The sequence below is a fragment of the Cherax quadricarinatus genome, chromosome 50 (genome assembly GCF_038502225.1).
Source record: "Cherax quadricarinatus isolate ZL_2023a chromosome 50, ASM3850222v1, whole genome shotgun sequence".
In the NCBI taxonomy this organism is placed as follows: domain Eukaryota; kingdom Metazoa; phylum Arthropoda; class Malacostraca; order Decapoda; family Parastacidae; genus Cherax; species Cherax quadricarinatus.
The window spans coordinates 20,449,534-20,466,892 of NC_091341.1; the positions used below are offsets into that span (position 1 = coordinate 20,449,534).

General features: G+C 39.1%; 2 protein-coding genes across 7 annotated transcripts in view; one reads left to right on the forward strand and one right to left on the reverse strand.

Moving 5' to 3' along the window:
- Pex6 (peroxin 6) overlaps nucleotides 1–11,762 on the forward strand; it is a 29,690-nt gene extending 17,928 nt beyond the window's left edge. For 5 of the 6 annotated variants that reach the window (XM_053785918.2, XM_053785916.2, XM_053785917.2 and 2 more), the window contains 2 exons: nucleotides 2,557–2,696; nucleotides 10,266–11,762. In XM_053785918.2, coding sequence (XP_053641893.1) covers nucleotides 2,557–2,696; nucleotides 10,266–10,402 — 277 coding nt within the window. In that variant the 3' untranslated portion in view covers nucleotides 10,403–11,762. The remainder of the gene's footprint in view (nucleotides 1–2,556; nucleotides 2,697–10,265) is intronic. The other variant, XM_070095493.1, reaches the window with a different exon arrangement.
- Nucleotides 11,763–12,119: 357 nt separating this feature from the next.
- Nucleotides 12,120–17,359, reverse strand: part of LOC138854145 (glucose dehydrogenase [FAD, quinone]-like) — a 77,705-nt gene continuing 72,465 nt past the window's right edge. Inside the window, exon 14 of the mRNA XM_070095496.1 lies at nucleotides 12,120–14,160. Coding sequence (XP_069951597.1) covers nucleotides 14,019–14,160 — 142 coding nt within the window. The 3' untranslated portion in view covers nucleotides 12,120–14,018. The remainder of the gene's footprint in view (nucleotides 14,161–17,359) is intronic.

A 17,359-nucleotide genomic window follows, 5' to 3' on the forward strand; every position in this document is an offset into this window, starting at 1 on the left:
AGGGCAGTTTGCGGCACGTAGTATCGTATCTTGGAGAGGATCCCAACCGTTTTGGATACTTTTTTGGTTATGTGTTGGATATGGGTGCTGAAATTCAGGTTGTTGTCAAGGTATAGGCCTAGGAATTTGCCCTCATTATGTCTGGTAATTAGGGTGTTGTCGATCTTAATGTTAATTTATGCATCTCCTGCTCTGCTACCAAACATAATATAGTAGGTTTTGTCAGTGTTAAGCGTAAGTTTATTGGCTGTCATCCAAGTCGATATTTTGATCAGCTCCTCATTAACAATGGTGTTGAGGGTGGCAAGATTAAGGTGAGAGATGACATAAGTCGTGTCGTCAGCAAAGAGAAAGGGTTTCAGGTGTTGGGATACGTTTGGAAGATCATTGATGTATATGAGGAAGAGCAGGGGACCAAGGACACTTCCCTGCGGAACTCCAGTATCAAGTGGCCATGTTGTTGATGCTGTGTCTTTAATGGTGACATACTGATACCTATTAGTAATGTAAGATTTGAAATAAGCAAGCGCATGGCCTCTTATACCGTAATGGTCAAGTTTGTGGAGTAGGATGTCGTGGTCTACTGTGTCAAAAGCTTTTCTTAGGTCAATAAAAATTCCTAGTGGATATTCCTTATTTTCCAATGCTGTGTAAAGCAGATCTAGCATTTTTATGATTGCATCATTAGTGCTTTTATTTTTCCTGAATCCAAATTGGCAGGGGTTGAGTATGTTTTGTGTTGTTATAAATGAATATAGTCTCCTGTGCACGAGTTTCTCAAAGATTTTGGATAGCAATGGTAAGTTTGATATTGGCCTATAGTTGTTTAAGTCTGTAGGGTCACCACCTTTATGTATTGGTGTAACCCTTGCCATCTTGAGTAGTTTCGGGAAGGTGCTAGTTTCTAGTGACTTGTTAATAAGTAATGAAATAGCATGCGAAAGGATATGGGCCGCTCGCTTGTACAGTAATGGTGGGACATTAGAGAGATTCCCTGAGTTGTTTTTAAGTGACTTTATAATCTCGGTGACTTCCGAGGGCTCAGTTGGTGCAAGATAGAAGGAATTTGGGAAATTCCCATCTAGGTAGTCCCCGGCATGGGCATTGGTATGTGGGATTTTATTGGCGAGATTAAATCCTATGGTTGAGAAGAAGTCGTTTATCTTGTTAGCTGTGTCAGTGGGATGTAGTGGTGTTTCATTAGGTTTAGTTAGGACAATATTCTTGTTTTTTTTCAGTTTGTGGGTCCCTAGAATCTGAGAGAGTGTTTTCCAGGTCTTTTTTATATCTCCTCTAGTGTCTGTGAATCTACTGGAGTAGTATAGTTGTTTGGCTTTCTTTATTACTTTGGCGAGAACTGATGAATAGTGTTTAAGAATATCTTTGTGTATTAAGCTCTGTCTATATTGCTTTTCATATTGGTGTTTCTTGTCAATGGATTTCAGAATGGTACTAGTTAGCCATGGGCAACCAAGCCGTTTGTTTGTGATCTGTTTCGTTTTTATAGGACAATGTTTGTTGTATAGTCTAAGTAATTTGTTAAGAAAAATGTCTGTCCAGTCATCAATACCATTGGCCTTGGAGAATTCTGTAGGCCAGTCAACAATCTCTAGGTCAGCTGTGAACTTCCTTATTGAGGCCTCGTCATGGAGTCTAAATGAGACTTTGTTGAATTCAAGTGGTGGTTTACTAATGTTTGTCAGGAGGAAGGTAGGGTAGTGGTCTGTAGTGCTATCTGTGATTATCCCTGATTTAAGGGGGGGCTAGTATATTGGTCCATATGTGGAAGGATTCTTCTCCACTTTTCCATGGAGAAAGCATAATATCAGCTGTTTATATTACATAGTAAACCATCTTTGTGGTTTGCTCCTTCATTTTCTACTCTCTTTATCAGCACTTCTCAAACTGTCTGATGTGGCAGACTGACAGTTTGTTTTCCCATTTGCCATGAACCAATGTAGTGTTGCTAACTTGGGGAAAATTATATATTTTATTGACAATGTTAAAACAGTATATGACATTCAGTTAAGAAAAATAATAAAAAGTTACTAATATTTATTCAGTAGGCATGTTAAAACATCTAACTTGATTGATGCTGAAGTTGAGCCAACTTTTAATTTACCAGCTTATCAAGTCATAGCTTGATTGAGGACAGTGACATGTGCAGTGGGGATTGAATATCCATTCACAGTCTAACAGAGGTATGTTGAAGGAAAGGGAAGAAGGGTTCTTAGAGCAGTTGCAGAAAGTTTAGGGTATTTTTTCACTTTGATCCAAAAGGAAGCAGGTGAAGTTACACTTTCAAAACACCTGACTGTTATGCAAAGACAATAGTGACTCTTCCCAGTTTAGGGTGTTCCCAGGGCAAACAGATGTGCAGTGGCTGCTGCAGTATACTACATCAGGTGTTGCTGACAAAATTGAACCATGGTGGAAGTAGATGATCCTGCTTCCTTATGCAAAAACTGAGGTTACATCTGGAATTGAGTGTGTTGCTGGTGAACATTACAGAGGTGTTGCTGTTAACCCTCACTAGTCCAGACCTTTACGTTTCAGGATACCAATGGAGTCAAGTGTGTCACTGACAAACATCGCAGAGATGTTGCCCTTAACGCTCACTGGTGCTGATATTTATGCTTTGTGCACTGATGCTCTTTATGCTGCGCTTCATCGTACCATTGCTAACATATTATCAGGTGAGATTTGGCTGATGAATGTTTGAATGTACACTACCGTATATCTCCTTTCAAATTCCCCTCTCAAGTTTACCTGTATTTACATTTTCTTTTTATATTTATCTACATTTATGTTCACTTTTACATATAGTGGGGCACTACATATATGGCATAGAGTTGGGCTGAGGTCTTTCTGAACTACTGAATTTCTGAAGCTCTTATGAAACTGTTGTGCTTATAAAATCAACATTTTTTGTCTGACTTTTACCAAAACATTATGAGCACACCACACATGCATCAAACTTTCAAATGCAAATGATTAGTGCATTTGATAAAAATAACTGACATGGGAAGTACAGTGAGATTAGAAATATTTATTGTTTGGAGAGGCACCTAAACTGTTGTATGTGCACACCTGTGGGAAGACAGTGATAATGTGAATGATGGTAAAAAGTGTTTCTTTTTCAGCCAATGTCTTAAAAAACTGAGAAAATTATGGGGAATTAAATGCAAAATGGGAAGTGACACAGTTACTTTTTGCTGATACTGTGCTTATGGGAGATTCTAAAGAAAAATTGCAAAGGTTAGTGGACGAATTTGGGAGTGTGTGTAAAGGTAGAAAGTTGAAAGTGACCATAGAAAAGAGTAAGGTGATTATTATTTATTTTTTATTATCACACTGGCCGATTCCCACCAAGGCAGGGTGGCCCGAAAAAGAAAAACTTTCACCATCATTCACTCCATCACTGTCTTGCCAGAAGGGTGCTTTACACTACAGTTTTTAAACTGCAACATTAACACCCCTCCTTCAGAGTGCAGGCACTGTACTTCCCATCTCCAGGACTCAAGTCCGGCCTGCTGGTTTCCCTGAACCCCTTCATAAATGTTACTTAGCTCACACTCCAACAGCACGTCAAGTATTAAAAACCATTTGTCTCCATTCACTCCTATCAAACACGCTCACGCATGCCTGCTGGAAGTCCAAGCCCCTCGCACACAAAACCTCCTTTACCCCCTCCCTCCAACCTTTCCTAGGCCAACCCCTACCCCGCCTTCCTTCCACTACAGACTGATACACTCTTGAAGTCATTCTGTTTCGCTCCATTCTCTCTACATGTCCGAACCACCTCAACAACCCTTCCTCAGCCCTCTGGACAACAGTTTTGGTAATCCTGCACCTCCTAACTTCCAAACTACGAATTCTCTACATTATATTCACACCACACATTGCCCTCAGACATGACATCTCCACTGCCTCCAGCCTTCTCCTCGCTGCAACATTCATCACCCATGCTTCACACCCATATAAGAGCGTTGGTAAAACTATACTCTCATACATTCCCCTCTTTGCCTCCAAGGACAAAGTTCTTTGTCTCCACAGACTCCTAAGTACACCACTCACCCTTTACCCCTCATCAATTCTATGATTCACCTCATCTTTCATAGACCCATCCGCTGACACGTCCACTCCCAAATATCTGAATACATTCACCTCCTCCATACTCTCTCCCTCTAATCTGATATCCAATCTTTCATCACCTAATCTTTTTGTTATCCTCATAACCTTACTCTTTCCTGTATTCACTTTTAATTTTCTTCTTTTGCATACCCTACCAAATTCATCCACCAATCTCTGCAACTTCTCTTCAGAATCTCCAAAGAGCACAGTGTCATCAGCAAAGAGCAACTGTGACAACTCCCACTTTGTGTGATTCTTTATCTTTTAACTCCACGCCTCTTGCCAAGACCCTCGCATTTACTTCTCTTACAACCCCATCTATAAATATATTAAACAACCACAGTGACATCACACATCCTTGTCTAAGGCCTACTTTTACTGGGAAATAATTTCCCTCTTTCCTACATACTCTAACTTGAGCCTCACTATCCTCGTAAAAACTCTTCACTGCTTTCAGTAACCTACCTCCTACACCATACACCTGCAACATCTGCCACATTGCCCCCCTATCCACCCTGTCATACGCCTTTTCCAAATCCATAAATGCCACAAAGACCTCTTCAGCCTTTTCTAAATACTGTTCACTTATGTGTTTCACTGTAAACACCTGGTCCACACACCCCCTACCCTTCCTAAAGCCTCCTTGTTCATCTGCTATCCTATTCTCCGTCTTACTCTTAATTCTTTCAATAATAACTCTACCATACACTTTACCAGGTACACTCAACAAACTTATCCCCCTATAATTTTTGCACTCTCTTTTGTCCCCTTTGCCTTTATACAAAGGAACTATGCATGCTCTCTGCCAATCCCTAGGTACCTTACCCTCTTCCATACATTTATTAAATAATTGCACCAACCACTCCAAAACTATGTCCCCACCTGCTTTTAACATTTCTATCTTTATCCCATCAATCCCGGCTGCCTTACCCCCTTTCATTTTACCTACTGCCTCACGAACTTTCCCCACACTCACAACTGGCTCTTCCTCACTCCTACAAGATGTTATTCCTCCTTGCCCTATACATGAAATCACAGCTTCCCTATCTTCATCAACATTTAACAATTCCTCAAAATATTCCCTCCATCTTCCCAATACCTCTAACTCTCCATTTAATAACTCTCCTCTCCTATTTTTAACTGACAAATCCATTTGTTCTCTAGGCTTCCTTAACTTGTTAATCTCACTCCAAAACTTTTTCTTATTTTCAACAAAATTTGTTGATAACATCTCACCCACACTCTCATTTGCTCTCTTTTTACATTGCTTCACCACTCTCTTAACCTCTCTCTTTTTCTCCTTGCATCACTTCTACTTTGTAAAAACTTCTCATATGCTAACTTTTTCTCCCTTACTACTCTCTTTACATCATCATTCCACCAGTCGCTCCTCTTCCCTCCCGCACCCACCTTCCTGTAACCACAAACTTCTGCTGAACACTCCAACACTACATTTTTAAACCTACCCCATACCTCTTCGACCCCATTGCCTATGCTCTCATTAGCCCATCTATCCTCCAATAGCTGTTTATATCTTACCCTAACTGCCTCCTCTTTTAGTTTATAAACCTTCACCTCTCTCTTCCCTGATGCTTCTATTCTCCTTGTATCCCATCTACCTTTTACTCTCAGTGTAGCTACAACTAAAAAGTGATCTGATATATCTGTGGCCCCTCTATAAACATGTACATCCTGAAGTCTACTCAACAGTCTTTTATCTACCAATACATAATCCAACAAACTACTGTCATTTTGCCCTACATCATATCTTGTATACTTATTTATCCTCTTTTTCTTAAAATATGTATTACCTATAACTAAACCCCTTTCTATACAAAGTTCAATCAAAGGGCTCCTATTATCATTTACACCTGGCACCCCAAACTTACCTACCACACCCTCTCTAAAAGTTTCTCCTACTTCAGCATTTAGGTCCCCTACCACAATTACTCTCTCACTTGGTTCAAAGGCTCCTATACATTCACTTAACATCTCCCAAAATCTCTCTCCTCTACATTCCTCTCTTCTCCAGGTGCATACACGCTTATTATGACCCACTTTTCGCATCCAACCTTTACTTTAATCCACATAATTCTTGAATTTACACATTCATATTCTCTTTTCTCCTTCCATAACTGATCCTTCAACATTACTGCTACCCCTTCCTTTGCTCTAACTCTCTCAGATACTCCAGATTTAATCCCATTTATTTCCCCCCACCGAAACTCCCCTACCCCCTTCAGCTTTGTTTCGCTTAGGGCCAGGACTTCCAACTTCTTTTCATTCATAACATCAGCAATCATCTGTTTCTTGTCATCCGCACTACATCCACGCACATTCAAGCATCCCAGTTTTATAAAGTTTTTCTTCTTCTCTTTTTTAGTAAATGTCTACAGGAGAAGGGGTTACTAGCCCATTGCTCCCGGCATTTTAGTCGCCTCATACGACACGCATGGCTTACGGAGGAAAGATTCTTTTCCACTTCCCCATGGACAGTAGAAGAAATAAAGAAGAACAAGAGCTATTTAGAAAAAGGAGAAAAACCTAGATGTATGTATACAGTGGACCCCCGCTTAACGACCACCTCCCAATGCGACCAATTATGTAAGTGTATTTATGTAAGTGCGTTTGTACGTGTATGTTTGGGGGTCTGAAATGGACTAATCTACTTCACAATATTCCTTATGGGAACAAATTCGGTCAGTACTGGTACCTGAACATACTTCTGGAATGAAAAAAGATCGTTATTCGGGGGTCCACTGTACGTATATATATATATGCATGTGCGTGTCTGTGAAGTGTGACCAAAGTGTAAGTAGGAGTAGCAAGATATCCCTGTTATCTAGCGTGTTTATGAGACAGAAAAAGAAACCAGTAATCCTACCATCATGCAAAACAGTTACAGGTTTCTGTTTCACAGTCATCTGGCAGGATGGTAGTACTTCCCTGGGTGGTTGCTGTCTACCAACCAAATGATTTAGATAAAGAAAAATTGGATATCAAATTGGGGAGGAGGAGTATGGAAGAAGTGAATGTTTTCAGAGATTTGGGAGTTGACGTGTCAGCGGATGGATTTATGAAGGATGAGCTTAATCATAGAATTGATGAAGGAAAAAAGGTGAGTGGTGCATTGAGGTATATGTGGAGGCAAAAAATGTCATCTATGGAGGTAAAGAAGGGAATGTATGAAAGTATAGTAGTACCAACACTTTTATATGGGTGTGAAGCTTGGGTTGTAAATGCTGCAGCGAGGAGGCGGTTGGAGGCAGTGGATACGTCCTGTCTAAGGGCAATGTGTGGTGTAAACATTATGCAGAAAATTCGGAGTGTGGAAATTAGGAGGTGTGGAGTTAATAAAAGTATTAGTCAGAGGGCTGAAGAGGGTTTGTTGAGGTGGTTTGGTCATTTAGAGAGAATGGATCAAAGTAGAATGATATGGAGAGCGTATAAATCTGTAGGGGAAGGAAGGTGGGGTAGGGGTTGTCCTTGAAAAGGTTGGAGGGAGGGGGTAAAGGAGGTGTTGAGGGAGAGGGGTTTGGACTTCCAGCAAGCGTCCGTGAGCGTGTTAGATAGGAGTGAATGGAGACAAATGGTATTTGGGACCTGACGAGCTGCTGGAGTGTGAGCAGGATAATATTTAGTGAAGGGATTCAGGGAAACCGGTTATTTTGTATAACCAGACTTGAGTCCTGGAAATGCACTCTAAAGGAGGGGTTTGAGATATTGGCAGTTTGGAGTGATATATTGTGTATTTTTATATGTATATACTTCTAAACTGTTGTATTCTGGGCACTTCTGCAAAAACAGTGATTATGTGTGAGTGAGGTGAAAGTGTTGAATGATGAAAGTATTTTCTTTTTGGGGATTTTCTTTCTTTTTGGGTCACCCTGCCTCGGTGGGAGACAGCCGACTTGTTAAAAAAAAAAGTTATTTTTTTGATAGCTTTCCATACCCTAGAATATGAATCTGCTATATTTGTATCACATGAATATACCCCCCCAAAAAAAAGTATGGACACTTTTTTTTTTTTTTCAACAAACTGGCCGTATCCCACCGAGGCGGGGTGGACCAAAAAGAAAAACGAAAGTTTCTCTTTTTAAATTTAGTAATTTATACAGGAGAAGGGGTTACTAGCCCCTTGCTCTCGGCATTTTAGTCGCCTCTTACAACACGCATGGCTACGGAGGAAGAATTCTGTTCCACTTCCCCATGGAGATAACAGGAAATAAACAAGAACAAGAACTAGTAAGAAAATAGAAGAAAACCCAGAGGGGTGTGTGTATATATATGCTTGTACATGTATGTGTAGTGTGACCTAAGTGTAAGAAGCAGCAGGAAGACATACCTGAAATCTTGCATGTTTATGAGACAGAAAAAAGATACCAGCAATCCTAGCATCATGTAAAACAATTACAGGTTTCCGTTTTACACTCACTTGGCAGGACGGTAGTACCTCCCTGGGCAGCTTCTGTATACCAGCCTACTACCTAGGAACTTTGTTACTAAGTTTCAGAAATTCTCCTTGTTTAGAAATGTGGATTTGTTGTGCAGTGTTTTAATGTGTACTCAGATGTATCATAAACTCACCCATTTTTACCATGGTTTATGGTTGGTTAATTGCTGCAGTACCTAAATGAGTTTTTATGATTTATTGCTTTAAAAATTATTTCTCATATCAAGTTAAATTTGTTTTGTTATTGCATTTTTTGGATGCCCTCCTTAAGACAGAATTGTTATAGACTTTCACATTGAAAATAGGATAAATGGTATGTGTGGTGTGTGATGATTGTGAGACAGGAAAGTTGGTTGTAATGTTCCTTCGCATAGAGCTCTAAGTTGCATTCCTCACCACCGGGGGTGGGGGCATTAACCCCTGAAACCCTCACCAGGTATACTTCAGGTATACCAACCTCTTCCTCTTAACATTTTTGATATTTTTTACTTGGTGCTTACTTTATCAAATATATTTATCTTCGATACATGTATATGGTTGTTAGTGCAGGTATGGTAAGTTTTTTTTTTTTTTCACAGTATGCCATATTGTCTGGCATATAAGGCATATTTTCTGCCCCCCCCCCCAACACCCAAGAAAAATCTTGGAGAATCACCCCACACCTCATATGCTTAAGGTAAGGGGTCAAGGGTAGGTTTTTGGGTTATTGGCAAGAGGTGTTTCATAAAAGAAGATGTAGTTCATTACAGTAATAAAGTTGGAGTACTTGTAATGCTCATGTGCCTTATATGTAGGAAAGTATGGAAGTCAAAAAATGTGGATTTTTATGTTTTATTTTTCAAAGCTGTTTGAGTTTTTTCCTTGCTTTTTTTATAAAATGTGCCAATGTTTTTTTTTAACACATCAGTAGTCTCCCACCAAGGCAGAGTGACCCAAAAAAGAAAGAAACACTTTCTCCATCATTTAAGCATAATCACTGTCTTTGCAGAGATGCTTAGATACTATGGTTTAGATGTCACTCCAAACAGCCAATATTCCAAACCCCTCCTTTACAGTGCAGGCATTGTACTTCCCACTTTCAAGATTCAAGTCCAGCTAACTGGTTTCCCTGAATCCCTTCACAAAATATTACCCTGCTCACACTCCAACAGCTCGTCAGGTCCCAAACACCATTCGTCTCCATTCATTCCTGTCTGACACTCACACATGCCTATGTATGGGAGGGAAATATTCACAGTGACATGTGATGAAATAGTAAAATAAAAATCCAATCCCCCCTCTCATATTTCTGGCCTCTTCTGTCCATTAGGCAGTTCAATTATGACTTTTGGTTAATCAGTGAACAGTTAAGAGAGCATATATTGTATCTTTAATCTATCTTGCTGAACCACCTCCACCATGTTTTATAGCTTGCATTTGATAATTACTGAATTAGTGTCAGGTAAAAGGACACAAGTGCAACTAATGTGACATTTTATTGTGACAACGTTTTGCTCTCCAGGAGCTTTGTCAAGCCATTACAAAGCTCCTGGAGAGCAAAATGTTTTCACAATAAAATGTCACATTAGTTGCACTTGTGTCCTTTTACCTAACATATTGTCTGTTATTTTATCTACATTATTTCAATGAATTAGTGTCGAATAAAGAGTGATTGTAATATTAAAATAAATAATTTCAGGTTTAGTGCAGGAAGAGAATGCCACTGTTGAGGTTGAGGAAAATGACTTCTATGTTGCTGCAGCAAAGTTGGTGCCTTCAGTTGCTCCAGAAGACTTGACTCGGTACCATGCCCTGGCCACCACTGCTTCACGATAAGGAAAAAGTAAATGCCACTTCCAGGTTGTAGACATATCACATGTACATTTTGAATAGTTTGGATTCTTTTGTTTAATTTTTTGGTTGCAAGAATATTTTATACAAGTAGGAAATTAAAAATGAACATAGAAAAGAGTAGACCGATGAGGGTAATGATAGAGTGGGTATCAGATTAGGGGTAAGGAGTATGGCAAAAGTGGGCTTATTTAGATGTTTAGGAGTGGACATGTCAGCAGATAGGTTTATAAAAAAATCAAGTAGGTGGTGTGTTGAGGCATCTGTGGAAAAGAAATTTATCTGTGGCAGCCAAAGAAAGGGAATGTACCCGAGTATAGTTTTATACATGGTTTGTGAAGGTTGCAGCAAGGAGGAGGCTTAAAGCAGTGAAGAATTACATTAGTCATTTACCAGTGTGTTAAACATTTGAAATACCTGGAGAAGCTTACTCAAGGCTAGTGTGTCAAGACACTGGTAAGGCAGCAGTATGTGTTTGGGAATAATTATTTGTGAATACAATTTTATATAGCCGGGCTTGAGTCCTGCAAATGGGAAGTACAATGCTTGCACTCTAAAGGAGGGGTTCGGGATATTAGCAGTTTGGAGGGATATTTTGTGTATCTTTATACGTATATGCTTCTAAACTGTTGTGTTCTGAGCACCTCTGGAAAAACAGTGACTGTGTGTGAGTGAGATGAAAGTGTTGAATGATGAAAGTATTTTCTTTTTGGGTCACCCTGCCTCGGTGGGAGACGGCTGACTTGTTAAAAAAAAAGGAATACAATTTATGCCAGAAGTAACATAGTTCACCAATTTAATCTGTTTCTGCCTTGTAAATACGTACTGTTAATATTAAAATATATATATATTTTATTTTATACAGTAGCTGTTTTCCTGACACCTTTATTACTATGGAGTTGCTGTGGTTTGGCATAATACCTTTATAGGTGGTGGTGTCCTTCTGAGTGATGCTTCATACCACAGACTAACAGTTATGTTGCATATGTTCCCAGGAGGTAAGTTATCCACTTGTTATTATGCAGGACCTCATACACATAATAACCTTAGACATACAGTAACAGTGAATGTAAAAGGCTCTGTGCTATATACTGTAGTTAAACCTGAGGAGTTTAGAAGGGGTGGTTGCAACCCCCTCACATTGTAACAGGTCCACAAAGCCACTAAGATAAAAATTTAATATGGAGGCCTGCAAGTCTGTGTAATCAAACAAAAATGTAACATATTTACTGATACTTATGATTGTTTTTTATTAAGTACTGTATTAAAGAAAACAATTACATTTGACAGATTGTTTTATAAATAAGTTATTGATTAAACAATCACAATGTTTGGGGATAGAAAATGGAAGCAAACTATGAAGATGCACCTCAGAAATATGTGAATATTATTATTAGTACAATCAGAACTAAGTGCTAAAGATGTCAGTAGAAATCCTCACATGTGGTTTGTATTTTGACACTGAGGTGGCCTTTTGTCACTTAACCTGAGATAAATGTTCTATATTTCTTTATATCATGCTCTCTAATATTTACACAAAAGCAATAGAAGTACTGTGAATTTAATACTATTGTAATGTCCATCTTTGTAACTCCAGTTTTGTGGTTTTGGTTGGCAAAGCTGTCTGCATGATTTTGTGACAAATTTGCATGTAATATAACTATTGGTGTATATTATTTACAACATAATATAGCTGTTTAAATATATTCCTTATTCTGTATTTTCATTTGTCTTTCAGGCTATTAATACTGTTGATTCTTCACATTCTAATACTGGGTATGAGTTTATTCTGGTGGGTATACAGTGTTACCCAGAGCATACCTGGGGAGGTTTTGAGGGTCAATGCCCCTGTGGCAATCACATGTATGTATCCATGTATGTACACCATTGATTATTATTATAATCAAAAAGAAGCGCTAAGCCACAAGGACTATACAGCATACACCATTGATACTGTTGATTCTTTACTTTGGTACTTAGTGAGAATTTCCTTGTGCATGTGTACAATGTTACTGTTGATTCTTCTCTCGTACTATGTGCATGATTGCAGGGGTTAAGTCTCAGCTCCTGGCCTTGCCTCTCGACTTGCCAGTCTCTCTCTCCTAGCCTCATGGGCCCTATCATTATTCATAAAACTAAATATGAAATTTGCCTCCACCACTTCCTCATTAAGGTAATTCTACTTTGTAAGGTATAGGTTGTATACTGGTGCTGCATACTCCAAGATGACATGTTGTATAAAACACCCAGAATGACTGTTAAGATTCTTGGAGGCCAGCCTCAGATTTGCCAGGCAAGCATTGGATGCAGAAGTGATTTGGTAGGCAGTATGCTTACTCCCAGATCCTTTTCTTTGAATGAAGTTTGCAGCCTCTATCCTCCATCTATAACTGTGTCTGGTCTTCTGGCCCCTTTACCAGTCTTCATAACCTTGCATTTGCAGGGGTTGAATTCAAGGAACCACTTATCTGAACAACCCTGCAGGTTGTCTAGATCCATTTGCAGCCTTTCCCTATCCTCATCCGTTTATATTTCATTAATTTTATGTTAACAGTGAACGGATATATCTGACTCAATTTCATTGGTTATGTCGTTTACTTAAACCATTATTATTATTATAATCAAAAAGAAGCGCTAAGCCACAAGGACTTAAACCAGAAACAGACTATTTCTAATACCGATTCTTGTGGTATATTACTTGTTACTCTTCCCCATTCTGACATACCTTCCCGGAAAATTATTCTGTTTCCTTCTCCATGGTACTCCTTGATTCACAGAAGTATATTCCCAGTTATTTCTGCATGCTTCAAGTTTTTTCCAGTCTCATGTGGATTATTATAATCAAAAAAAGAAGCGCTAAGCCACAAGGACTATACAGAGTCTCATGTGGAGTACAGTATCAAATGCCTTATCTTGGTTCCATTACTTTGTCAAAATTCCTTAAGGGTGGTAAGACAAGGCTTGCCATCTCTTAACACATGCTAGTTGTTGCTTATGAAATTACTTCTCTCCAAGTGCTCTACCACTCTCCTTCCAACTACCTTTTCCATTATCTTGCATGGTAAATATGTCAATGAAACTGGCCTGTAATTGAATTCCTCCTGCCTATCTCCTATCTTAAATATAGGTACTGAATTCACTGTTTTAAATTGTCCTGTGTTCATTGACTTGTAGAACATAGTTAGTGGTTTGTACAGTGCTTCTGCTACTCCCTCACAAATTCCTTGGTGACACCCTATGGTTAGGGAGGCAATCATGTTAAATGCAATTAAGGATAAATTCATTTCCCTAGATCAAGAACCCATAACCAGCATCAAGGCACCTCTTCTGAGGTGACAAATGATACTGTTGATTCGACTCATACTGAGTGTTTATCCATGCGTGTACACATTGATACCGTTATTTATTCTCACACATACCGAGTATTTATTCCATATTTTTTAGATTGTGGTATACACTTCACATAGCCAACCATGGCCAGCATCATTTTATAAGCAATAACATATGTCAATTATGCTGGTCATGGACTGGGCCTTGGGGGCATTGACCCCCGGAACACCCTCCAGGTATATTCTGAGGATTATACTCTTTTTTACAAGAATTAAATGGAGATGCCCCAATCTTGCTTAATGAGATCAGCAGCTCTCTCACCAATCATAATGACTGGTGCATTGAGGTTGCCAGACACTATCTGCGGCATGATGGAAGCATCCACTACGCGTACTCCTGCCACTCCTCGTAATCTGTGTGTAAAAATTAACTTGTATCTTATCTTAGAGCTATTGTAGTAAAATAATTTAGCATAGTAATATATGATAGTTTTAGAAGACTGTACAAAATGGATGCAAGACACACTTGAAAGAAGGCAACTACTGGAACTTAGACTGATATGGTAAAAAGAAAAACAATTACAGTGGAGGCAACTGGCATAAAGGTTTGCCCATAGGTGGGCTTTTTCAAATATGTAGGTAGTAGGCTGGTAGACAGCAACCACCCAGGGAGGTACTACCGTCCTGCCAAGTGAGTGTAAAACGAAAGCCTGTAATTGTTTTACATGATGGTAGGATTGCTGGTGTCTTTTGTCTGTCTCATAAATATGCAAGATGACAGGTATATATACGTCTTGCTACTTCTACTCACGCTTAGGTCACACTACACATACATGTACACGTTTATTTATACACACTCTGACTTTTCTTTGATTTTATCTTAATAGTTCTTGGTCTTATTACTTTTCCTTTTATATCCATGGGGAAATGGAATAAGAATCTTTCTTCTGTAAGCCATGTGTCTTGTAAAAGTCAACTAAAATGCCGGGAACAATGGGCTAGTAACCCCTTTTCCTGTAAAGATTACTAAAAAGAATAAGAAGAAAATTGTCAAAGTGGGAAGTCTGAATGTGCATGGATGATGTGCAAATAAGAAAGAGATGATTGTGGATGTTATGAATGAGAAGAAGCTGGATGTCCTGGCTTTAAGTGAAACAAAGCTGAAGGGGGTGGGAGAGTTTCAGTGGAGAGGAATAAATGGGATTAGGTCAGGGGTTTCAAATAGAGTTAGAGCTAAAGAAGGTGTAGCAATAATGTTGAAGGATAAAATATGGCAGGAAAAGGGGGACAATAAATGTATTAATTCAAGGATTATACGGAGTAAAATAAAGGTTGGATGTGAAAAGTGGGTTATAGTAAGCGTATATGCACCTGGAGAAGAGAGAAGTGTAGAGGAGAGAGAGAGAGATTTTGGGAAATGTGGAGTGAATGTGTGGGGAGTTTTGAACCAAGTGTGAGAGTACTTGTGGTTGGGGATTTCAATGCTAAAGTGGGTAAAAATGTTGTAGAGGGAGTAGTAGGTAAATTTGGGGTGCCAGGGGTAAATGTAAATGGGGAGCCTTTAATTGAGCTATGTGTAGAGATTTGGTAATAAGTAATACATATTTTATGAAAAAAAAAAGGATAAATAAATATACAAGGTATAATGTAGCACGTAATGAAAGTAGTTTGTAAGATTATGTATTGGTGGATAAAAGGTTGATGGGTAGGCTCCAGGATGTACATGTTTATAGAGGGGCAACTGATATATTGGATCATTATTTAGTTGTAGCTACAGTTAGAGTAAGAGGTAGATGGGACAAGAGGAAGGTGGCAACAACAAGTACGAGGGAAGTGAAAGTGTATAAACTAAGGGAGGAGGAAGTTCGGGCGAGATATAAGCGACTATTGGCAGAAAGGTGGGCTAGTGCAAAGATGAGTAGTGGGGGGGGGGGGGTTGAAGAGGGTTGGATGAGTTTTAAAAATGCAGTATTAGGATGTGGGGCAGAAGTTTGTGTTTATAGGAGGGTGGGGGCAGAAGAAAAGAGGATTGGTGGAATGATGAAGTAAAGGGTGTGATAAAAGAGAAAAAGTTAGCTTATGAGAGGTTTTTACAAAGCAGAAGTGTTATAAGAAGAGCAGAGTATATGGAGAGTAAAAGAAAGGTGGTGAGAGAGTGCAAAAGGAGAGCAGATGATAGAGTGGGAGAGGCACTGTCAAGAAATTTTAATGAAAATAAGAAAAAAATTTTGGAGCGAGTTAAACAAGTTAAGAAAGCCTAGGGAACGTATGGATTTGCCAGTTAAAAACAGAGTAGGGGAGTTAGTAGATGGGGACAGGGAGGTATTAGGTAGATGGCGAGAATATTTTGAGGAACTTTTAAATTTTGAGGGAAAAAAGGGAGGCGGTAATTTCATGCACTGGCCAGAGAGGTATACCATCTCTTAGAAGTGAAGAAGAGCAGAATGTAAGTGTGGGGGAGGTACGTGAGGCATTAGGTAGAATGAAAGGGGGTAAAGCAGCTAAAACTGATGGGATCATGACAGAAATGTTAAAAGCAGAGGGGGATATAGTGTTGGTGTGGTTGGTATTTTTGTTTAATAAATATATGAAAGCGGGGAAGGCACCTAGGGATTGGCGGATAGCATGTATAGTCCCTTTATATAAAGGAAAGGGGGACAAAAGAGATTGTAAAAATTATAGAGGAATAAGTTCACTGAGTATACCAGGAAAAGTATAAGGTAGGGTTATAATTGAAAGAATTAAGAGGTAAGACAGAATGTAGGATTGCAGATGAGCAGGGAGGCTTCAGAGTGGGTAGGGGATGTGTAGATCAAGTGGTTTACATTGAAGCATATATGTGAACATTATTTAGATAAAGGTAGGGAAGTTTTTATTGCATTTATGGATTTAGAAAAGGCATATGATAGAGTGGATAGGGGAGCAATGTGGCAGATGTTACATGTATATGGAATAGGTAGTAAGTTACTAAATGCTGTAAAGAGTTTTTATGAGGATGGTGAGGCTCAGGTTAGGGTGTGTAGAAGAGAGGGAGACTACTTCCTGGTAAAAGTAGGTCTTAGACAGGGATGTGTAATTTCACCATGGTTGTTTAATATATTTATAGATGGGGTTGTAAAAGAAGGAAATGCTAGGGTGTTCAGGAGAGGGGTGGGATTAAATTATGGGGAATCAAATACAAAATGGGAATTGACACAGTTACTTTTTGCTGATGATACTGTGCTTATGGGAGATTCTAAAGAAAAATTGCAAAGGTTAATGGATGAGTTTGGGAATGTGTGTAAAGGTAGAAAGTTGAAAGTGAACATAGAAAAGAGTAAGGTGATGAGGGTATCAAATGATTTAGATAAAGAAAAATTGGATATCAAATTGGAGAGGAGGAGTATGGAAGAAGTGAATGTTTTCAGATACTTGGGAGTTGACATGTTGGCCGATGGATTTATGAAGGATGAGGTTAATCACAGAATTGACGAGGGAAAAAAAGGCAAGTGGTGCGTTCAGGTATATGTGGAGTCAAAAAACATTATATATGGAGGCAAAGAAGGGAATGTATGAAAGTATAGTAGTACCAACACTCTTATACGGGTGTGAAGCTTGGTTTGTGAATGCAGCA